The sequence below is a fragment of the Glycine max genome, chromosome 2 (genome assembly GCF_000004515.6).
Source record: "Glycine max cultivar Williams 82 chromosome 2, Glycine_max_v4.0, whole genome shotgun sequence".
Taxonomy (NCBI): domain Eukaryota; kingdom Viridiplantae; phylum Streptophyta; class Magnoliopsida; order Fabales; family Fabaceae; genus Glycine; species Glycine max.
In genome coordinates, this window is record NC_016089.4 from 7,350,259 (window position 1) to 7,375,519 (window position 25,261).

The window sequence follows — 25,261 nt, forward strand, 5'->3', positions numbered from 1 at the left end:
CCTTATATTTTCATATGGCAGTATATGATTAACAGGTAGACAAAAGACATTTTACTAAATCAAATATCTCCCTCTAGCCCACATGGTTTTTAATAAATAAAAAATAACATAACCACGTGGGAATCACGTTGTACAAAGTCAAAAGAATAGCCTAGGAAAAGCCCAAACTTATCTTGATTCAAAAACCCAATTTTTGCCATCCCAACTTCTATAACAAGTGGAATAAAACGAGCTACTATGATTTACAATTTTACAAATCATACCGACCCTTTCAAAGTTGACATACTTTAACTTAGACCCCATGGGCAGAAGCAATATTAAAATTATAATTGTAGCTGCCCTGGACCTCTCTTTGATGATGATCTTGAAGGAGGAACATTAACTTCAATAGACTGAGGTTTTCTTGGTTCTTCCTCTCTTTGTGGCTCCTGCATGTAATGCTGTAATAACATCATAAAACTGAACAAAGCAGAATAGCTCAAATGATGACAAAAATAATACATAAAAGAAAATATACTATGTTGAGCGATTAAAAATCAGGCACCATCTCCCTCTTCCTCTCCATTTCCAATATTCTTTATATTCTATGGATTTTTACACAACAATTTATGTGAAACATAAAAACAAAAAATACAAAATCAACATGCAGAATGAAGAGGTCAGCAACCTTTGACAATGAAGTGGACATATTGCGCAACTTTGCCTGTGTTTTGGTAAGCACCCGATGCTGATGCTGCATTTGCTGAAACTGTTGTAGCCTAGCAGCAAAATTTATTCCATTGCGTGAGCTACCACCATCTTTGGCTACGTCACCATCCTCAATGGTTCGAAATCCATCCGGCACGTTACGAAATTGGTATGAATCCCCTGAAGGCATTCTTTTCAACTGCTCTCCATTGAATGAATACAATGGCACAGCTTTTAAACGAGTTTTTAGTATCTTAAAGGCGGCACTTTGCTGCACAGTAGTATAAAAAGAGTTAATATATAAACATCAAACCATGTATTCCTGAAAGACGACCTGCCTAAGAAACAATAATTAACAAAACTATCCTCCCCATCCCACAAGTCTTCGTTATTCATTAAGTGTAGATAGTAGAGGGTATAACTGGCAGGAAGATCAAGTTGATACATTCAACAATAGTTATTATCATAAGAATCACAAGTCTTACTGGCCCGACAAACATCTCCAGGAATATATATATATATATATATATATATATATATATATATATATATATTACTGACACAATGGTTAAGAAAACATGCAAGTGAAACATAAAAATGATCTTGCAGAAGGCATTATATTCAATGACACAAGGGTGTCAAACCTTGTACCAATAGATTCTAAAAAACAGCTTAAAAACTAGGCATACCTTTTAAAAATGTATTCAGGCGTATAACATCTAAATTGAACAAATTTGGTCCAGCGGCGTATTAATCCCAAATAGCAAATGCCTCAAAAATGAGATGGATGCAAAGGAAAGTAAACATATGTAATATACCACATTCCTTCTTTTGACAAAACAGTGTCTTGAAACAAGAAAATTGGCTTTATTAAAAAAAATAAAGCAAAGCAAAATGCCACTTCTAAACAAAGAAAAGAATATAGAGAGGAGATAATTCAAGTATTGTAACCAATGCAAGTCTCAAAAATGACCTCCAAAGAAGGGTATTTGAACACATCCCATTCATACAAGGAAATCAATGCCTCAACAACTTCTCAATAGGTAAGAAGAAATTGTTTGCAGATACCTGAGGAAGCAACATCAGAAGACCATACAATGCCTTGAATAGCCAAATATATCTTCCAGGTTCAAGAAGCTGCAAAATTAAGTAATAACTTCAGCACATGAGAGAAACCATTTAAAAGGATAACTATCCCTTAACACAATTAAAAGAGGACCAATCATTACTTGATTCATCTAATGCAAGAGAAAATTACCCATATCAAACACAATGAAGAAATGGCAAAAACTAACATGAGGATTGGCAATAGTATAAGATGAGAGTGTCAATAAAGGGCACCATAAAGAGATTGAGAACCACATTAAATATTCCTACATATGATTTTATGTTTATAGAAACAATCAAGATTTCAAATTATAACAGCTGATGTATTCTATCATTTATTACGATAAGTTATATTACATATATTACATATTACATCAATTACAAAAATGGGATCTTTCTGAGTATCCACCCTTGATATTCAATCCATAATATTTAGTATTTACCAATACCATATTTATATAATGCTCTCTCAAATTATGATACAGGATTAACAGAGTTAGATAATGCTAGTAATGCCTATTAGAGAACTCATCCTATTAATATGCTAACCTCCACCTTTTAAGTTTTAAAAAATAAAAAAGGATAACGATTGCATCAGAAGTATGTTTATCACAGATTAATTGTCTGCTAGAGGTTTGATCCAAACAAGAATCATTTAGTATTTGGTGTGTGGTAAGATAAATGAAACCTAAAGAAAAATTATCATATATGGGATTAAAATAATTGTTTTATAGTTTAACAAAAATAAGCACAATCAACCATTCATCAACTCCATATCCATCATATTTTACCAGACTAAGTACAAAATATACATTATTAAAAGATACATGCTGATGAAACATGCTGTTTTAATTAAGCACCTGCAATCGAAGATAAGCAAAGATTGGAGTTTCCATCAAGCGAATCAATTTATCCAGTTGGACCAAAAATTTGACATTAATATCCTCCTCCTCCATTGATTGAATCACAGCACTGGCATGTTGGTAAGTCTGTCGGGGAAGAAAATTTTATTTTAAAAAAGGTCATATGGTTCATATCCACGAAAAGACATTGTTTACAATGTCTGCCCGTGGTATGTGACATGTGGGCACTTGCTAGACAAAGAAAAACTTGAAAAGGAAACCAATAATCAGAATCGTGTTATAGATTCCTACCTGAGCCAAAAAGCAAAGACTTATAATTGCCATAGGAGAATGACACCAAGAGGCATACAGAGAAACATACAAGTCCTTCCCAGCAGGATTTACCAGTGATTGCTTCAAAAGATCTCGAATCTCAGATAATTCTGATGATGTAAGTAAGATCAAATTCAGAGCCTGAAATATTTTAAAAAGGGAAAAAATTAAATGCAGATGAATACTGCTTCATTACATAGGACAGCCTAATTAAAAGAAAATCCATTGCGGCCATTTTAAGCACTTGAAAAAGTCACAAACCTGAACCATAATTGACGCAAAATCAAAGTCAGATTCTCTTTCTAATATTGTAGAAAGTTCACGGTAGACTCTCTCAGCATTCAAAAGAACACAAAGGCGACGGACTATCAAAGCACCACGCCTGGAATTTATAATATAAAATTAAAATTTTAATGAATGAAAAACTGGAAGAATTCATAGGATAAAGGAAAATAGCTTACTTCTCCAAAAGAGAATTATCTAGTCGGAAATTGTGCACTAGAAAAACAACAAGCTGCCGGAAGTGGTGGGGATCTCTTGCAATGCATGCATGAACATCAAGAACTAGAAGCACAACCTATTTAATATTACCGAATTGAAATGAATTAAGGTTAATTAAAGTGAATTATTGAAGGCATATACAAGATATTATTTGAACTAGAAGCACAACCTATTATTTGATACAACTTTCAAAGTATTGCTTAACAGTCAAGAAGGCATATACAAGATATCTATCTTGATGGCCTTCTAACAAAATCACACTCATTTTTCAGAAACAATTTTTCATTTAAAAAACCACTTGAAAGTGTTCTTAAGGACAATTTGTTAGAAGTTTGATAAACCCATATTTGACTATATTTTGATGTGAGTTTTCATGTCATAATCATGTATTTTGATATATTTTATTTGATAAAACTCACGGTTTGGTATAAGTTTGTAAAAGACAGGTGCTTATGGGCTTTATGTGGGAAAGAATTTAAACTCTTAGATTTTTGGAGTCAATCAGAAGACTATGGTTATGGTAATTTTTTGTGCATGTGGTAATTTTGTAAGCCTGTGATCCACTTGCATCACCTATCACTTAAAGATTACAAGGATCACCTGTCAGATTTAAATCCTAATTGATGAGATTAATTAAGGAAAGGTAGAAGGAGGCCTCCGCAGAATATTATAAATAAGAAATGAGAGCCTCTCTTTTTAGTGTTTTTTGTTCTATTTACATTTTGAGAAAGAAAAGGGTCGTGCAGAAGTCTCTTAGCTGCGAAGAAGCAAAAAGATCACAATTAGGACGAATTTTGGTCAAGTCTCCTTTTCTTTCGGTATGTCTATGTTCTTTATTCGGATTTCTAATTTTGCCATGACGATGAGCGGCTAGTCTCCCTAGTTCGGGATTGTGATGTAATCATACTCTTACCATTCACTGATCTTAATGAAAACCTCAATGTTTTCCAGTCAATTAAATATTTCTATTAAACCATGACCAAAGGTTAATAATTGAATTTGAGAATACTAGTGATCGACAATATTTGGGGTTTTGTTAGTGTTGGAATTACACACATTGTATGGGTAGTTGTTCCACACATTGCATGGGTACTTGTTCCAATAAAGAATAGTTATTAATGTACCTAGTTAGTCACATATTCATGTATCTAGGAATTCACATGCATGTACATAGGTACTAGAACTTCATTAATATTCTTGTAAATTTCACATTGTATTTACTCCCAAAGTCTATATAAATATAGATCAGTGAGTGGGTTAAGCACTCAAGCATTTCACAACCTCTAGTCTCTTCAATATGGTATCTAGAGCCACCTTGTTTGTTCTTTAAAGGTTTCTGCATCTGGTCAGCAAAACCTAAAGTCCCATCTTTGTCCCTTTGTCCAAACTGCAGCCTCAATATCAAAAACTCCAAATAGGAGGAAATTCAGGTGACGGTATTGAAACTTCTGTCATGGTATCTAATCGAGGGGGACAAGGTGATCATGGAAACCGAGGAGGACGAGCTGGAAGAGGAGGTCGCCCTCAATGTTCTTATTGTAAGAGAGTGGACCACATACAAGACACCTGTTATTCTATTCATGGATTCCCCGAAAAATCAGTGAATATTTCAAAGTCTGAAACATCTGAGATAGAGTTTTCGAAGGCTGACTATGAAGAGTATCTCCAGCTAAAAGTTGCCAAGGAATCTCTAACATCATCTACTATATGTGGTCATAACTCCACTGCCAGCATTTCCCAATTTGGTAATAATCAAAGTCCATGGTTAATTGATTCAGGTGTTTTTTATCACATTGCTGGTAATAGTTCTTTATTTTCATCCCTCTCTCCTCCTAAAATTCCTCATTTCATTACTATAGCCGATGGTTCTAGAGTTGCAGCAACAGGAATCAGTCATGTATCACCCACTTCTTTGTCTTTAAACTCTGTTTTGCTCATACCTGGTTGTCCTTTCAATATAATATCTCTTAGTCAGCTTACTCGTTCTCATAATTGTCCAGTAACATTTGATGCTAACTCCTTTGTCATACAGGAACGTGATATGAGTCAAACGATTGGCGTAGGACATGAATCTCATGATCTTTACTACCTCAAGCCTAATCTTTTTTGGGTTTGCAGTGCTGCCACATCACCAAAGCTCCTTCATGAACATCTGGGACACCCACAGATTCTACCATAGATATTCCTGACAATCTTCCACTTGAGCAGACTCAAAGATCACCCATCGTATATCAACGTCGTCCTCGAGTTCTTGACATAGAACTTGAAGGTAATGAAAGACCAGCTGAATCATGTCCTACTCCAGTAGACAACCCGACCATGGACCTACTCGAAGAGAATCTTGACTTGCCTATTGCTCTTAGGAAAGGTACTCAGTCTACACTTATCCTATTTATAACTTCTTAAGTTATCATCGTCTTTCTTCTTCATACCATTCTTTTGTTTCCTCTTTATCTTCTGTTTCTCTTCCTAAAAATCTTTTTGAAGCACTTGATCATCCGAGATGGCGACAAGCCATGATTGATGAAATGCAGGCTTTGGAGCATAATGGTACTTGGGAGCTAGTTCCTCTTCCCCCAGGCAAGAAACCAGTTGGTTGTCGATGGGTATATGCTATAAAAGTTGGGGCCAATGGACAAATTGATCGCCTCAAAGCTCGATTGGTAGCCAAAGGTTATATCTAGATTTATGGCCTAGATTATGGAGATACTTTCTCCTATGGCTAAAATGACTTTTGTTCGACTCTTTCTTGCCATAGCTGCCATCCGTCATTGGCCACTATATCAGTTGGATATTAAAAATGCATTCCTACATGGGGAATTAGAAAAGGAGATTTATATGGAGCAACCACCGGGATTTGTTGCTCAGGAGGAGTCTAGCTTGGTTTGCAAACTTTGGAGGTCTCTTATGGACTCAAACAATCCCCACGAGCTTGGTTTGGAAAATTCAACTCAGTTGTTCAGGCTTTTGGGATGAAACAAAGTGAAGCAGACCATTCAGTTTTTTATTGTCATACCTCATCGAGAAGATGTGTTTACTTGGTGGTCTATGTAAATGATATAGTCATCACAGGAAATGACCAAGAAAAAATTGTTCAATGAAGGAACATTTATTTAGTCATTTTCAGACTAAGGATTTGGGAAAACTAAAATATTTTCTTGGAATTGAAGTTGCTCAGTCAAAAGATAGGATTATCATCTCACAAAGAAAGTATGCGTTAGACATATTGAAAGAAACTGGTATGTCAAATTGTAGACCAATTGATAGTCTCATGGATCCAAATAAAAAATTGCTACCCAATCATGGGGAGCCTTATTCTGATCCTGAAAAATATCGGAGATTGGTTGGGAAGCTTATCTACCTCACTATTACAAGGCCATATATTTCCTTTGCAGTTGGAGTGGTGAGTCAATTCATGCAGTCTCCTCATAATGATCATTGGGATGTAGTAATTCGAATTTTGAAATACATTAAAAGGACCTCAGGACAAGGACTACTCTATGAAGACAAAGGAAACACTCAAATAGTTGGATTTTGCGATGCAGATTGGACATAATCACCCATTGATAGGCGTTCCACTTCAGGATATTGTGTGTCTGTTGGAGGAAATCTTGTCTCATGGAAGAGTAAAAAGCAAAATGTTGTTGCAAGGTCTAGTGCAGAGGCTGAATATAGAGCTATGACTGTAGCCACTTGTGAGCTCATTTGGATTAAACAACTTCTTCAAGAATTGAACTCAACAAATGAAGCTATGTTGTTATAATCAGGCAACCCTACATATAGCTTCTAATCTAGTATTCCATGAGAGAACTAAATATATTGAGATTGATTATGATTTTGTCCGGGAGAAAGTCCTTTCTAAGGAAGTTATTACTAAATTCATTGGTTCTAATGATCAACTAGCAGACATCTTTACAAAATCTCTAAGGGGACCAAAAATTCAAAATATTTGTTCCAACAGTTAGAATTAAAATTGGGAAAATTTGGGTTAAGTGTGAAATCACAATCCTAGGTTGCTTATTATAATTGTTTTCACATCAACTATCTTTGATTCTTATTTACTAAATTGAGTAATTGATCACGACTATCTTTCATTTAATTTAACTTTAATTGTTTAGCTTTACAAAATTGTTTGGGAACAAAACTGATCCTTTGGGTTCGATATCCGGACTTTTAGTTCACTATTACTACTGCATAGGGTACATTTGCCCTTGTGCAAGTTCTATTTTTACGCATCAAAGTTATTGCTCGTGATATCAAGCTTCACTAATGAAAAAGTAAAAAGTAAAAATTAAATTATAAAGCAACAACATTGAGCTTTCATCCTTCTGATCTTCAAATTTTATCATCTTCCATGTTCTCTCTCTCAAGAAAACTACATATCTTATAGAAACGATGATACTTCTTAAGAACCATAATAGGATGGAATGGGAAATGGCAACTGCCAACTTTCAATCACTATATCTATGTAATTGAAGCACAACCAACATCATCGTTTCTCAGTATAATATGGCTTGCAGTACCTAGATAACCCCTTTAGCCAATAGGGCATGTGCTGAATGGTCTTCCTCATTTTGTCCAAGGATGTATTGTGAAAGGAGGCACGGGCAGTTAAAAAGGGATATGAAAGTCTTCCCAACCATTAAAAAAAAAAGTCCAATCTCTTTGCATATCATCTAATATTAGAACAAATTTAATGTATAGACCCATAAAAAAATACTCCCTCCAGTCCTTTATATAAGAAACAAATTACTAATTTATCAAGACCAATGAAATTAGTTTAGTTAGTTAATTTTAATTAATAATGTCATGAACTAAATTGTATTCCCTAAATACCCATAGAATTAAATGGTTTAAATAGTAGCTATACTTAATGACACTACATAATTCAAGAGATAATTTTTCCCACCAATTACTGTGACTTAATAAACCAATAAATATATCCACCTGCATAGGGAATGAGTGGGTGTCTTATTAATAGATTTCACAATACATTGAGGATATAAAAGGAAATTAGCAATTCATACATCTAAAAGTGGGTCTATGTTTCTTATAATTAGGACAAAAAATGTACTCATTTGTTTCTTATATTAAGAGGACTGGAGATAGTATTAGAGAATAGAAATCCTAGGCCACTCCAAATTTCCAAACACCTAAGGTAGGTGATTAGACTTAGCATCTCAACTACTTGTGATTGTTTAAATTGAAAGGATATGTATGCACTAAAACTTATCTACGTAATATTTTGATAAACACTATGCACAAAGATCACAAGAAATAAATGATTGGTTTGATGAAATAAAAAATAGAAAGAAAAACATGTCATCACCAGGACACTACCTCATCAGATGAATCTGAAAGTGCTTTGAGTAGGGTTTCAAATATGTCATTCAGAAATGTCAAAACCTGTTTCAGACAAGGAAAGTCTTCAGTGAACATGGACGTAATGGAATCACACCCTTACAAAATATTTTGTGCAAATTGAAAAAGTAATTATTCAAAGGGGCTGACATTAAGAAAAATAAAGTTGTGCACAAAAGGAAAAAGATTTCCAAACTAGAAGGCTCGGATACAACACAACATGGACACAAATATACGTCAAAATTCAAAAATTGCAGGACATGGCACTTCTATAATATACATAAAATTAGCAGTTTTGCTAACATCAGTCCTTAGAGCTGATTTGTATACATCAGTCCTTAGCAACTAAAGGTGGAAAGTTTTTCTCTGGAAAGAGTTCATTATTTCAACTTTTGTATCTCCAATGCAATAAATACTTTATTTCCCAAGAAATAACTTTCCATTTGAAGTTGCTTCAAATTAGCTCTAAGGGATGTTGTTAACAAAACCGCAAAACAAAGCTGAAATGAACATAAAATAAAATTCTTAAAATACATGAGGGTTAATTCTAATAAAGAGCATGAGTCATCTAAACATAATTAATTAACTGCTACAATTTATCTTAATATTGTAGTATTCCAATTTGTATTGGTATCAAAGTTGTAAAAACTAAAAGTAATAAAATTTGTAAAATGCAGCTAAAATCGTTTGAAGTGCCCATGCCATGTCCAACATTAATGCATGTTTGACACATGGCTACTAATTAGAAGTATCATGCTTTCTTGACACCAAACAATAAATTTGTACACAAACTATATTTGTGTGTTGTGTGATAATAAACAAAGAAAAATTAGCATAAATGAGAATGCTAAGATATGTGGTCAGGCCACCGCCACACAAGAAAGGATAGGGTACAGAATGATTAAATATGAGGAGATATTAGTGAGGTACCCATCGAGGATAAGATGACACAAAATTGTTTAAGATGATTTGGACATATGCAAAGAAAGCCACTAAAGGCACTGGAGAGGAAAGTAGATCGCATGGCCTTTAGCCCTGTAAAAAGTGATAATGGGGGAACATAAAAGACATTGAAGGGGATCCTTAAAAGGAATCACACAGAGTAAATAATATCCAGGGAATTTGATTGTTGACTGAACCTAGTGATGTCACATGATCCATGTAGCCGACCTCATCCAATGGGATAAAACAATTGTTGTTGTGATAAAGAAAGAAAGTTATGTTATTTTATTCAGTTTGGTTGTCATGACAACATCATAATTATTTGCAGAATTGAGTGAAGGGCCTGGCTGTTAAAGCTTAGAAAACTTAAAATTCTATAATTCAGCATTTTTTTTTAAAGGTTCCTTTTTTCCAAAAGCTATTTTCAACCTCTGAGGAAGTCGTAAAACAGATTTTTATTTTAGGCTTTTGCTGGTTTTTTCAAAAGCATTGCATATTTATTCTGAATTTTTTAAGATATTTTTAATTAAAAAACAAAAACAGTTTTTTTCTGGAAAAGCACAAACAAGCATTCACTTAATGGCTAAGATCTTTTCTAACCATAATAAATTAAACCATATCAAATAAAATCAAAGTAGATCCCTTATTCCTGGAATAACCAAACGGAAAGAATAGTCTCATTTGATATTCAAGCAAAAGGGTAAAAATATAAAAAGAGCAAAATAGCATTAGTTACTGGTTACAGCCAAGTAAATTCTATTATTAATCAATAGAAATAAAACTCTCAAGAAAACCTATAATCAAGGGTCGGTCATGACATATAAGGGCATAAACAACAGAAAGGGGCATGGAATTGAGCTATATGACAAAGACTCCAAGGAACACATTAAGAGACTAGATTAAGTCACACAGATGCAGGTTGGGAGTGGAATTTCATATGGAGGAGATCCTTGTTTGACAATGAAATCGACTTGGCTGACAGCTTCTTGGGGGATATAGCGCGGACCCTAATCCAGCCACATAGAAGAGATAACTGGGTGTGGAAAGCAGATCCAAATGGCCAATACTCAACACAAAGTGCATATAATCTGGCTGATGGGGGAATCAATGAATGAGAATCTGGATGGAGCTTTTGAGGAATTGTGGAAATTAAAGATCCCAACCAAAACATCCTTTTTTGCGTGGAGGTTAATTAGAGACCGATTGCCAACAAAATTAAACCTACGAAGGAGACATGTAGAGATCAATGATTTACTATGCCCATTCTGCAGGAACAAGGAGGAGGATGCAGCTCATCTATTTTTCAACTGCAGTAAAACCCTCCTCTTTGGTGGGAGTCTTTGACTTGGGTAAACATCTCAGGTGCCTTCCCGCATAATCCGAGACAACATTTTCTGCACCATGCAAATGTGTTGGACGCTGGAATAAGGGCTAACAGATGGAAGTGCTGGTGGGTAGCACTAACATGGACTATTTGGCAGCATAGGAACAAGATAGTTTTCTCAAATGACACCTTCAATGGAAGTAAACTGATGGATGATGCAATCTTCTTAGTTTGGACATGGTTCAGATACATGGAAAAAGATTTTGTAACAGATTTCAATCAATGGTCGAGTAACCTAAGAAAAGGTTTTTGTAATCAGGAGAGGGTAGCAGATATAGGATCTAAGTAGTATACAGATTATACTGTAAGTAGCTTCTGGTTCCTATCCAGACTGTCAAGTCTGATCTTAGGAACCAAATGTCTACCCAATCCCAAACATGTAACTTTAGTACCTCTAGTACTCATATATATATATCTAACTTATTTTTGCTGAGCAAAAAAAAAAGTCTGAATATTAATAGCAGCCTAAAAATATATCAAAATAAAAGATGAATTAAATTGAATCACCTCACTACGATGTCTGGATAAAAGGGTTGATATCCAGTGCAAAGCTTCAATACGAGTAGCCTCCCATTCACTAGATAGTTGCCTAACCAGTCAAACCATTCCCAAAATCATTCTACAGAATAATAAATGCAAAACAGAGTTGGCTAAACAAAACAGACCCTCATAATCATTTCCCTTTATATTCTTGGATTCCCAAAGCACTATACAAATCAATAATTTTTTAATAGAAAGTATTTTCAAATTGAAACCTAGCCAATTTCCCGGGTAAAAAAAAAAAAATTACACCTCCTAGCAATGGAGAGGATTGCTCCTACATCAAATGCTTCGGCTGGATCGGCCTTGATTGCACGTAACTCTTCATTGGTTTCACGAGCAACCTTATACATAAGCCAGAAATTATTTCCAAAGCATTGTTTTCCAAACAAAATTAAACATCATACAAAACAGAAAATTTAAAAAGGTAAATTAAAAAAAAAAAGTAAAGAGGAGGAGAAACAGGGAAGGCTCAAGTAGGCCTACCACTCTAATTTTCTCTTCTTTATCAGATATGCAAGGCAAAACAGCTCCAAGAATGTCAGCATAATATGGAACAAGCTGATCTCCACCAAGTTTGACAAACTCATTTATCTGTTAAAACAAGAAAACACACATTATTTAAGGAAAATAATAATGAACAACAGCAAACAATACATAATAATTTTGACTAGATGCCAACACTAAATGAAAGTTTATTAGAATAAAGACTTATTTAACAAGTCAAAACATTGCAATACCACTCACCCATGTGATAGCTGTTAACCTAGTAAATTCATCTGGAGAACCTGCCCTTTGTACCAGTATTTCAGCCATTCGACCATAATCTACAGACTTCAAGAGTAGCACTGCTCGAGTCAGAAAATGACAAATGAACAAAACAATTTGCTTTTCTTTCAATATATTAGATGAAAATGATGCACACTTGTACATCAGAGTTAATCAACACAAAATGCACAAACAGAAAGGAGTCAGCAAAGAGATGAACCCCAAAAGATGGGAAACATATGAAAGCAGACAATGGCTGAAATAAACCCTCCCCGTGAAGCTAACACGAAAAACAATGCCCTAAAAGCAGAATTGTGGTCTGAATAGTTTCGAAAGACTTGCTACTCCAACAAAAAGGAAAAAAGATACATTAGTAGAAGCCTTACTGGTGAATTCTTAATCTCTTGAAGAAACTCAGAAAGAGCTGAATCAGCTTGTTGACGTATTTCATGACTTGAATCGCTCAACATATTAAACAAACCTGAGATGTTTATGAATGATTAGCTGGTTTACATTGATGTTGTATATAACATGTCAAGTGAATAGAAACATAAATGTTGATTCTTCAGCTGATACACTTACCATCAAGAAAATCAGGAAGAAAACCAAGCATGTCAATATCTGGGACACTGTCCAATACAGTAATCCATCCTACCAAAAACTGACGGACATATGGATTCAGTACATTCATGCGCTCCCTCAACAATGGTATAAATTCTTCAATACTGACAATCAAGAGATAAAATGGAGGGGCATGAAGCATTACAAATCAGTCAGAGATCTCTGTACTCACAACAGGATACAGAGAAACGTATAGCATAGAAGTAAGAAGGGGCACCTGAACTGATCACTTTCAGTCACAATATCCTGTTTGAATAAAGTAACATTTAATCATTATTTGTTAATGATAATGGAACAGTAATTCAAATCATTATTAGATCAATACCTATTTGGAAAACATCTAATATGTACAGTTATGCTCACATGCAAATCTGCTCAAAGGATTGTTGGAGTTCAGGAGAAAATTATTATTATATTATACCTTAACAAGTCGATCTAAGAGATGGGCAGCACTTTGTACATTGGCATCTGAGTCTGCAGAAAGCTTGCATAAGGCATCAAAGATCTGGTTGAAGAATATAATAAAATCTCCTCTCACAACCTACCATCAAAACAAGATTGACATTGGAGGATTGTACATTATCATATTAAAGGTTTATAAGGGTAAGCAGAATTAGATCTTCACCTTTGCTATGTTGTATAATGCTTCACAAGCATAATAACGAACTCTGCTATCTTGATCGGCAAAAGAATTTAATACAGGTGGTACAATTTGCTGTATAATACAAAATATGTAGGTAAGAAGGAAAATGAATACACACCAATTTCATACTTTTAGGTGAAATCATCTATTTTGTTATTTTAAACCTCGTCCTAAAATTTTGAACCATGTTAACATAGCTTAACAAAAAGAAAAGAACTAGCATCCAAAGTAATTAGCATATTTCATGTTGATAACAAGAACAGTGAAATTATGCCTATTATATTCCATTCACTGACATGCTTGAAATTGCAGTTTTATATTGCTTTCGTTTTCAAAATGCCTTGTGCTATAGATGCTACAAAAATGAGGCTAAAGAAGGTTCAAACTATGGTAAAAACTAAAAATCTGCTTATGAATTAGAAGACAAATAGTTTTTGCTGAATATTATAGCATTTCCAATATTACAGAAATAGATATACAGCTAAAATGTAAACACAACTTCTAAACTGAAAAGGAACTATTTTTATGGCAATATATTTGAAAAACATCCCCCAGGGAGCTTCTGACACATAGGTCTGATTAGATGGAATTATCTGCAGTGCTGACATAACTTATCAAGTCAATGTGACTATCAAGCAGTACCCTATTTTTATCTTAACCATAGGCAGAAAATAGCACCATGTCCAAATAATAAATTGTCCATACTCATAATGTTAAGAGAAAATCAAAGACTATCAAAATTAATCCATAATTAAAGAACATGAAAAGGGTTTTTAAGAACTTTATAATTATTTCCACACGTAACAGCATATTAAACAATTAACTGACGAAACATGTAGCCACAGCTGGTCCAAGGGGGGGCAAGTAGGGGTCTTAATCCCCCTCCCTTAGGACCCTTTGTGTATATATGAGGAAAAAAAATTAAAATTAAAAAATATTAATAAAGTAAAATATATAAGATAAGTATGTTTTTGAGTTGATATTTGCTTAAAATTTTTCTAGTAGTAGATCATATCTCTAATATTATCCATAAAATTAATAATAAATATTTTTAAAACTTATTATTTATTAAATCATTATTTATTAGAACTTAAATATTTAAATAATTATGTAAAAAAAAAAAAACGGTCCCCCCTTTAATATACTCCTGGATCCTTCCCTGACCATGAATATTCTCTTCCACTAAAACCCAATGACCACTACCAAGCTTCTAAGATACACCACCCAAAATGAAATTTGCATAATTTAAATATTTAATAAGTGGGAAGAGTTCAATCAAATCCATGACAAAAATAACTAGCGATAGGCAACCCCTTACCTCAAGATGCTGAGCAGCTTCAGTAGTCAACCCAACAGTAGCAGCAGCTAAGCTTATCAACCCTCCCTTCATTTAATTTAAAAATAAAATGCTCAAATTATTGAATTCAAACTATAATTAACCCAAATTAAAGATAAATAACATAATTAGCACTACCTTGCGATGATTTGCTTGTGGCGAATAAGTAAATTCCGTAGTCAACAAAGTGATCACAGCAGTTATCCTATCATGATCCCCAGCACCAGCAAGCTGCTTCACTATCCCCTCAACCTATAATAATAATAACAAAAGGTCCTTTAAAATTCACCAATGCCCTCAAATTTCACTAAATTGGAAACAACGACCAAAAAAAGAAAGGAAAGAAAAATCAAGATTCTTGAAGAGAGAAAAAAGAAACCTCAAGTGCAGCATTCTTGCGCTTCTCGTAGAGCTTGTCGGCAAGGTTGCGAAGCACGGCGGCCGGAATCACCGAGAGAGCGTCGGCCATGGCAATCAAAAATTCGAAGAACGAATTGGGAATCAAATTCGTTTGCGGATCTTTTCCTGCTCCAAACGCAACATTGTCGTTTCTTTCATTCACTTAGGAAACGGAAATCACGAAGTGAAAATTGGAAAATTGGAAATGGCGAGGTTTTCTTTGAGTTTCATTCGCGTGGAAAATGAGATTGAGTGGGAAAAATTGGAAATCGGATCTGAGAAAAACGAAAATTGAAATTGGAACTGAAATTTCTGAAACCTAGAATTTCACTTTTCCTTTCTTGAAGAGTTTGGTAATATTTTCTTGAAGAGTTTCCGTTATTTGTGAAAATGAAATGAAATTGGGAATTTTTTTAAGATACTACTAATAAGTAAATAATTACATAATTAAGCTGTCAGTGACCAAAGAATTTAGGGGAAATCACGGAAATGTCCTTATTGGGGGCAATGGTATCTTCATTTTTTGGTTTTCATCATAAAATTAGTAAAATGCATATTTTATTTAATTAAACTGTCATTTGATCTCTTATAATCTTAAATCCATAATTTCATCTTTTATTTTTAAATCAAAATATTTAATCTTTTTTATTTTTCAAAAATATTTATATACTGATAATTTTTTAATTTATAAATTTTGGTAATTTTAAAAAATTAATAACTCTTTACTAAGATATATAAATAAAATTTTTAATACATTTAACCAAATAAAAAGTGAGTGTTTTATCATCTTGTTTGTGAATAACTTTAGATCAATAATTAGAGTAAGAATAATCATGTATAGTAAAATAAATTTACAAAAAGAATATGAAAATAATTTTCATATTATTTTATGAAATTTAATTATAAATTGATGAAATAAAAATATTTTTCTTCTCTTTAAAATAAAAACATATAAATGATATAAAATAAAAATAAAAAGATTTTATATATTAATTTATAAATTTTAATAATTTGAAAAAAAAATAATTCTTAACTAATAATATATAAAAAAAATAATATTAATATTATTAATTAAATAAAGTAAGTATCTTAGTGGTATATTATTTTTCTTTCAATAAAAAATTATGAATTTAATTTTTATTAAGATATTATTGTTTACATAAACGTTGTATCATCTGATTTTACATAATGAATGGACCAATAAAAATACAATTTAATCTTTTATATTCTATAAGTCACAAAATATTTTAAATTTTATTTATTCACATAAAATAAATGATATCACTTTACATTTTTATGAGACAATTTTTTTTTTAATCAAGATATTTCTTAATCAAAAGTGATCATAAACTAATTTATTGAGATTCTGAGATTCATTTAAAAAATTAACATATTCCAATAGATGTTTTTTCATTATGTAATCGATAATTCCACATCACGCTTAATTTAAATGACAGAATTATTATTAATCGTGCTTATCATATGTTAAATTTTCTCCTCTCTAAACTATTTTTTCTGGTTCTAACCCGCATGCATGTATTTGCTATCATTAAACGAAAAAACTGTATTACATAGTATTCAATGTGTCCTTTTAAATTCAATTAGCAACTTTACTATTGCGTAACTGTTATACTCTCTATTTAAAATTTGACACACTCCGCATTTTATTTTCTCTTCATTCAATATTGCATCACTAAAGTTTCTCATCTATTTCATTCTCAAATCATTTTTCTTCTTCCATGCTCATTGTTTGTGTTTTCTTTTCTTTTACAATTACTATATTGTCTATTTTAGTAACATTTGGAATCTTTCTCATTTGATTTCCATTTTGATGTACATGAAGTTTTCCCCTTAAAACAAATGAAATATTTTTTCTTAATGTTCATTTTTCATTGTTATGTGCATTTTATTTCAGGATTATTTGATTTTTTTTTGTTTTGGCTATTGTAGTATTGGGTATGCTTGACATTTTTAGTATCGGGAGCGTGTGATTAGTTTTTATTTTATTTTCTTTCTCTCATTTTTGTTTTCTTTGTATTATCTCATGTTGTCTGAATATTTATTAACATTATGATTTACAGTTATATTGCTAGCCCCTGCATGAAGCATTTTAATCAAATTGGACAAAAGATACTATGGGAGCATGAAATTCAACAAATCATCGTTATCTTAAGTTATTTTCATTAACAACATGACATATATTTTTTGTTTGTTTATTAATTAATTTTCATTTTTAAATTAAAATTTTCCTATTACACACACAAAATAAATAAATATCTTCTGCAAATACATATATTAATACTAAAAGATTAACATGCAAATATTATTTTTTCCAATTTATGTCTACACAAATTAGTATTAAAAATATTAGGACTAACAAATACAGTAAAAAAATTATTATAACTAATTTTTGTATGTTGATTTTGTGTGCGTATTTAATATTTTGATGTAATGAATATAATTAATTAAAATTGAAATGCATCAAGACCATCAATTAATTTGTGTATGCAACATTTGCTCAGTTAAAATATAACTAATATAATCTTCTTCAATTTTAATATAATTATATAATTTATATTTAAAATGCTACCAAATCCTAAAAACAAAATATTATTTATGTACATATAAAACAATAAATATAATATAAATAAATCTAATTTTAACCAACTCCAACATCGTACGGGTTTAAAATCTAGTTACCCATGATAATTAACCTGGGATTTACTTCATTTGGTAAAAACAAATTTGTCTCTTTTGTTTAATCCCACTTTAGTTATTTATGGCTAAAATTTGAATAGTGAAAACACCCAAAAGAGGAGACAAAGTTCTTGTTTCTTGCTTGTCTCCTTGAGTCTTACCACTCATCGTTTCTCATTTTTCGTGCACCAACTAAGGTATGGAAGAGTTATTCATTCTTGTTCTTGCTTGCCCATGGAGTATTCAATTTAAGTGTATTGTAGGAGCTTAGGTAATGTCTCTCCATAAATCATTACTTTAGATAATTTTTCTTTAAATTTTTTGCTAAGATTGTTATAACTTGTAAATATTTGTCATTTTTGGTGTTCAATGGTATGACAACTTGTGTTGATATGATTCAGATTGTTCTTTTGGAAGCCATTGAAGGTGAAAAATTCTTTTTTTTTTTTAAGCTTTGCATTTGTTTAGGCTTAAGTAGGGGGTTACTCACACTTAAGCATGACCAATTTCAGGAAAAAAAATGCAAGCACAAGTGTTTTTGCCATGCAAATGATGCTTAAAGGCAAGATAAGTGGTACTTAAGCACAAGTTGACTTGTTTTTTAGTCTGCCAGTCACGTTTAAAGTGCAATTAGACTATGCTTAAGCACCACTCTCTCCAATACATGTCCTGAATGACTTCCAAATAGACATGAATTGGATTTTTCTTATAGAATAAAGGCTTCAAAATAACATGAGTAAGTTTTAATGTTATGTTAGAATAATTTACTTTTATTAAGCATTGATAAATTAAGAATTGAACTAAATTGAGTATGAATTCCTTGTATCTTAAGTGTTATTCTTGAAATATCATTGTTGGATTGAGGTTTGAGAAATTAGTATATGCTTGTATGATGACTTTGAAAATGATTAATGTGTTTAAGGATTATTGTGTTAACAAAGATTCATTGTGATAAACAATGAATAAAAACTAAATAAAAGTGTGAATCTAATAAAATATTAACAATGAATAAAAACTAAATAAAAGTGTGAATCTAATAAAATATTAGATTTAATAAATCTTAAATACCTTTATACACTGAAATGCATTTTTAAGACAATTATGATATGATAAATTATAAAACAAAATACATATATAGAAAAAGAAAAAAAAACTTATTTTGAAAATTGCACATCGAAAATCTATTTTGATACTAAGTTTCCAAACAACATTTTAGTCCAAAATCAATTTTCAATATGTTATCCAAACAAAAATTACCTTATTATATGATAACACTGCTTTTAGGTGCATCAGATATATGGTATCAGATGCAAGATTTTTGCCACCTGCCGCTGCTCTATGTTCACTATTGAGTGTCGCGAGACTCATGCATAATGTCTTCCTCCAACGCTCTCAGATCATCAAAACTGGTCTCATGGAATAGAGTTCGTACTCTCTCTCTCATGTTCTTTATGCACTATCGACTGTTTAGTTCCCAAATTTAATTCAACCATGCACATACTCTACTTTCAGACTATCATTTACTCTTATAGTGCATTTGGATTCACGCTTTTTATATGTACAAGGAGTTTTCCAAAAGGACGTTCTTAAGCTCTTTTGACGCCTTTATGCAGACTGGGAGGCTGCAGCAAACCCTAGCGGATTGCGTGGAGCGGCAAGGCAAGGCGTTGCATTCGGGAAAGGTTTCGACGGTGAGACTGTGTCCCGAACGCGCTTCCCGAGGCAGGTACTTCGATTTTCGTTCCAATTTCGTTCCCGCCTCTGTTGAATTCGCTCAGGTCTCGCCCCTCTGCACCACTCTGTACAAAGGCGGGTTCCGAATTCGAACCGTGGAGCACTTGCTTTCGGCTTTGGAGGCTTCGGGTGTCGATAATTGCAGGATCGAGATTGAGGATTCGGATACTCAAGGACACGACGCAGAGGTAACCTATCAATTTTATCCTTAGGGGGTGTTTGGTAGGAAAACAGTTTTTCTATTCCCGGCAATCATGGTTCGAATTATTGGGTTGGGAATGAATAGAATGTTTCAATTATTGGGAATGAATAGAATGAGTAACATGATATTTTAATTATTTTAAATGAGTAACATAACATTTCTACTACAGTACATACAAAAATTAAACTCAGAAAAGTATTTCACCTTATGTGGAAAAATAGTTAAAAAGACATTTGCGGGAAACATTCTTTCTCAGAAATGTTTATTTTGTAAGATAAATAACAAACACTGTGTTTGGTCTGCATTTGCATTTACATTTCCTGTTTTCATTTTTTGAAAATTCATTTTCAAAAGATTAGGATTCTGAAAACATGTTTGGTTTGACTTTTTATTTTCTGCTTTCAAGAAATAAAAACACTAAAAATGTGTTTTCAGAAGGAAATATATTTTTAAATTTGTTTAAAATTACATTTTTATCACCGCGTTTTCATTTTATCCAAAATGAGTTTTATGATTTCAACTGAAAACGAGATTTTATTATTTCCAGTTTTTGATTCGTTTGAAAAAATATTTTCATTGAAAATGAAAATAGAAATTCAACCAAACATATTTTGATCACCATTTTTTATTTTCAGTGAAAATGAAAACAGAAAACAATCAAACCAAACATCCCTTAAGATTTTCATCCTAGGATTTCCGGAAAGAACTAAACCAAACACCCCTTAAGATTCCCATCCTAGAATTTCCGGAAAACGAAAAATTTCTCCCCTACCAAATGCCCCAAGAGTACTATTTTCTATTCAAAATAGTTAAATGAAGGAAAAAGGTATAGAAGAAATCCTTAAGTATTGAATATCATGCTAAATTGTCTCTCAAAGTATTGGAAAATTCTTCAAATTAATTCCTAAATAATTAGTGAAATATATCAATATAAGGACTAAATTAATGGATATTCAATACTACTTTAGGGATTACTTTATACTTTATATAATTTTATTACTTTAAGGACTATTTAGGATACAATAATACTTTAATGACCAAATTGATAGTTTAGTTGAAGAAAATAGAGAAGAAATATAAAACAATATAGATGTATTTTCTTGTAAGTTTGGTTGGAGAAGAAGTGAAAAGGAAACAAAGGGAAAAGTTGCTAAATATTCAAAATTTTCCTTCCATTCAAATTCCAAGCTCTTCTGTCCTCTTATTTACATTCCACCTTACCAAATAGATATTCTGTTACTAAACAAATGTAAGAATTTAGGATTTCGTATAGGTTATCTATATATTGTTGATAAAAAGGGTGATGTTAAAACAAAGCTACTAATTACTTTTAAGAAAGTGAAGTGTAAAATTTTGATCCTGTAATATTTAGATTAGACTAGAAATTCTTAAGTCCGTTTGGATAAATTTCTCTATAAGCACGTAGGAGAAGAGAATAAGAAGATAAAATGAATTTTGAGTTTTTTTTTTTCCAGAAGTAAAAATCAACTAATCACCTCAGCTTTTGGAGAAGTTAGATGAAAGAACTTCTATAAAATTTAAAGTGCATAAGCTGATTTTAACTTATGGGAAAAATTCAATTGAGTTTACTTTCTTATTTTCTTCTCCTATAAGTCTTTATAAAAAGGTTTATCCAAACAGGTCCTTAATCTACATTTTGAATGACTTATATCAACAAATGTACACTCTACTATAGTTGGCAAAGTGGCAAACAGAATAATTAGTTCATCGAAAACTCGCTAACTGTCCCAGTTTGCAGATACTGGTTATGAAATGGATTCCCTCTAATCTATTGTATAGTATTGGTTTATTTTATGTTTCTTGGATATTTTCCTTTGCTCAGCTTTATCATAATAAAGATAAAGTATTTTGTGGAAAATATTGATGAATATTTTTTCTTTCCTCCTTTCCACTCCCCTTTATCTAGTTCTTGTAACCAATAGTTTGTATTAGAAATTTATGTGTTTCTGTCATTTCTAATTCTCATACAGATTCCTATATTTGATGGGTCTGCAAGGGAATGGGTGGCTGCAGTGGAAGAAGTTGGTTTGACAGTGGCCACTGATCTTGATGGCAAAAGTGTTGAGAAAATGGCACCACATGTGAATGAACCAGTGTATGCTTGGAGAAATGATTCTTTTGTTGCTGCATTTCCTTCAGAAGTGGTTCGAATAACTTATGGCATTAACTTTTCGCAGGTAAAGATAGGCTGATGATACATTGGATTGAGATTTGAGAATATCAATCATCAAAATTTTTTTGGCATGTCATTTAGAGATTTCTATGGGCTAGTTTGGATAAATTTCTCAAAAAGCACTTATAGGAGAAGAAAATTAAGAGATAAGAAGAATAAAATTTCTCGTATAAGTTAAAATTGGTTTATCCACCTCAGCTTTTTGGTTCATTTTACCTCCTCTTTTCTCCTATAAATACTTTTCAATAAGTTTATCTAGATTGGCCCTATGTCTTTATGTTTTTTTTTTTATTATACTATTCTTACCAGACATCTATTATTAAACAAAGGGATCGTGTTTCATGGATTTGAGCATTACCCCTGTTAATCTGCTTCCCATCATGAGAACAATGTCTAGATTTGTGTCTAAAGTCAAGATTATAGCATTTAGTATTTTAGTTTTACAGATAAAAGGAACTTGGTTGCTGACTGGGTACATTTGGACATTTGGTTGAAGTAGGCATTTTAAAGATATAAAATGCTAAATAAACTTCTGTAGAGGAAATGTAAAATGATGCTTACACTATAAAATGATGCCTTAGTATTTTTTTTGTAGGGCTCATTATCCAAGGGAAATGTAATGCTTGGCAAGTTATTTTAAGTTAAATATATAAATCCTGATTCTGGATTTAGATATTTGTGTATGTTATTTTTATTTAACTTTAATACACAGACACCCAAACACACATGGTGCTATGTCCCAATGTCTTGTATTATGTACATTAGCCATGTCTATGTGTCTGTGTCCATGTCTATGTTTGTGTGCCACAAACACCTCTAAGTGCCAAGTTTCAACTGTCCAAACTCGAAGGTTTCGTTGTTGGCAGCCTCTCCATGTACCACTTGAAGCCCGCAGCACCTAAACATATTTGCTTTGTTGGAACTGGGGGGAATATGAGACACTCTTTTAGGCTGCTTTTCCACGGATTCATGTGTATTAGAGTACTGTAAGAGAGCTGCAGTTATTCAACCGCAGTCTCGGGTAGACTTAAGCTAGTTAGTTAGTTCACTAAGGTAGTTATTTCCCCATGACAGCTGTCCTAATAACAGCACTGTCTATAAATACCAAACTGTACTCTTAAGTTCCCTCCTTTCTTTTGCAGGCACCTGTTATTGGCTGCCAGTGGTTTTCTACACCCCCCTTGGATAATTTGGTGTATTCCATGCAGATAGCTTTGTCAAGAACCTTCTGCATTTATGAAGAGGTTAGTTCTAATGTTTTTCCATTTATAATATAGTTATTCACATAATGGTTTGTTTTCTTTACTATATATCATATAGTGGAAAACCAATTAAGATGTTAGATGTCACTTGTATGTGGAACTTGAACATTTGGTGTTATGTTTAACTAGATATGAGGGTAGCCACACATTGTAGTGTACCCAATTGCAGTTTACTCATATGCCTCTCTCTGCCTTAAAATTTCTTGCAGGTTGAGCAAATGCGCAATGCTGGACTTATCAAAGGAGGTTCTCTAGAAAATGCCATTGTGTGCAGGTATATATTTTGCTATATGATAGATAGTGAACAAATTTGATAGCCTATGATACCGGAGTAAATAAGTTTATGCAGCATTACTTAAGAAGAGTTTGAAACAACACACAAATAATTTTGTGGAGATTCCAGACTTGGTTGTTGTCAACTGTTCATATCTAACATAAAATATTACTTTGAGATGAAATTAATCACATTGAATCTGTAGATTAGGCTGGAGTACACATGAAACTTTGATTCAGTAATATGCTGGCCAAATGAAATTATGTTGGTACAAAGTTGCAAACTGTGTAGATAGTTCTATGGGATCTGGTGATACACGAGAAAGTTATGCATTGAATCATTGATGATCCCCATGTTGCCAGATGTGCTTCTAGCTTTATGTTATTCATTGTATAATTATTATTTTATTTTATTTTTTGCAGTGCCAGTAAAGGTTGGTTGAATCCACCTTTGCATTTCAGTGATGAACCATGTCGTCACAAGATCTTAGACCTTATTGGTGATCTGTCACTGTTTGCCCAGTTTGGGAATCAAGGACTCCCAGTGGCTCATATCGTTGCGTACAAGGCATGTGCCTTTGGTTCTGTCTTCCCTATATTTAATATTCTCATTTGTCAATTTGACTTTCATTGTGTCAAGATGATGTAATTTGTGCAACCTAATTTATTCAATTCCTCCCTTTTGAAATATTTAAATTGGCTTTTTGTTGACTTCATATGAAGCAAAACATGCTATTCATGTTCTACAATCCTATTTCCGGATTTGAATTATGCTCAAGATCTGCGATGAGCATGATTTTTAATGCAATTGATCTATCCTTGATGCAGGGTGGCCATGCATTGCATACTGATTTGGCACGCCGCCTGATAGGAATGATTTGAGAGGCTATCATGTTGCCAGTGGTTTACTAAGAAGTTATTGGTATTTTAGGTGACTTCGTTGGAGTAGTTGTTCAACCTGATGCTTCTGAGCTCTTATTTATGTGCAGCCAAGGTGGAAGAAGAAATGCTGAAATTCCTAAACATCTTGTATTATTATTCTGTCTCTTCATTGTTTCTATCGTCATCAATTTTGTAATGAAAGCATCCAAGCAAACCATTTTGTAAAAGAAAGCCATTCAATTTTCCATCATTTCAGATTTTATAGGGAAGCCGTATAGCCATAATCAAGCTCAAAGATGCTTCGACAACATTTGATGGAATTATGATTTAATTCAATTTTTATGCTAATAGTAGGAATCCATCTTTCAAATCTCTCGAATGAATTTTGTAAACCCCCCTCCTCCCTCCTTTTATCTTCCAACTCCCCAACCTTGTGTTATTTTGTTGCTAATATTATTTTTTATTCTTATAAAATTGGAAAAGTTTGATTCTTGTTCCTGCAATTTTTTTGGGTATGTTTTTAGTCCTTCGTGGAATTAGGGTTGATTAAATG

The 25,261-nt window shown here is 32.7% G+C and overlaps 2 protein-coding genes across 3 annotated transcripts; one reads left to right on the forward strand and one right to left on the reverse strand.

Annotated features, from left to right (window-relative positions):
• Window positions 1–49: 49 nt before the first annotated feature.
• On the reverse strand, window positions 50–19,557 carry LOC100813929 (protein VAC14 homolog). 2 transcript variants are annotated; one of them, XM_014765838.2, is made up of 21 exons: window positions 19,419–19,557; window positions 15,445–15,590; window positions 15,204–15,317; window positions 15,048–15,113; window positions 13,712–13,801; window positions 13,508–13,627; window positions 13,304–13,332; window positions 13,048–13,190; window positions 12,852–12,946; window positions 12,445–12,531; window positions 12,184–12,291; window positions 11,950–12,041; window positions 11,665–11,746; window positions 8,811–8,876; window positions 3,431–3,546; window positions 3,231–3,351; window positions 2,949–3,110; window positions 2,655–2,783; window positions 1,756–1,824; window positions 668–958; window positions 50–440 (listed from the first exon to the last, which is right to left on the reverse strand). In XM_014765838.2, the coding sequence occupies exons 2-21, from the start codon at window positions 15,532–15,534 to the stop codon at window positions 324–326; spliced, it is 2,187 nt and encodes a 728-aa protein (XP_014621324.1). In that variant the 5' UTR covers window positions 15,535–15,590; window positions 19,419–19,557; the 3' UTR covers window positions 50–323. The 2 variants fall into 2 exon arrangements, with proteins under 2 accessions (XP_014621324.1, XP_003519996.1); XM_003519948.4 differs by lacking the exon at window positions 19,419–19,557 and having other exon boundaries at window positions 50–428; window positions 15,445–15,870.
• Window positions 19,445–25,056, forward strand: LOC100814465 (probable UDP-3-O-acyl-N-acetylglucosamine deacetylase 1, mitochondrial). The gene is made up of 7 exons (XM_003519949.5): window positions 19,445–19,585; window positions 19,775–20,083; window positions 22,089–22,295; window positions 23,434–23,535; window positions 23,763–23,827; window positions 24,250–24,394; window positions 24,655–25,056. Exons 1-7 carry the CDS (start codon window positions 19,535–19,537, stop codon window positions 24,706–24,708), a joined length of 933 nt encoding a protein of 310 aa, XP_003519997.1. The 5' UTR covers window positions 19,445–19,534; the 3' UTR covers window positions 24,709–25,056.
• Window positions 25,057–25,261: the final 205 nt, after the last annotated feature.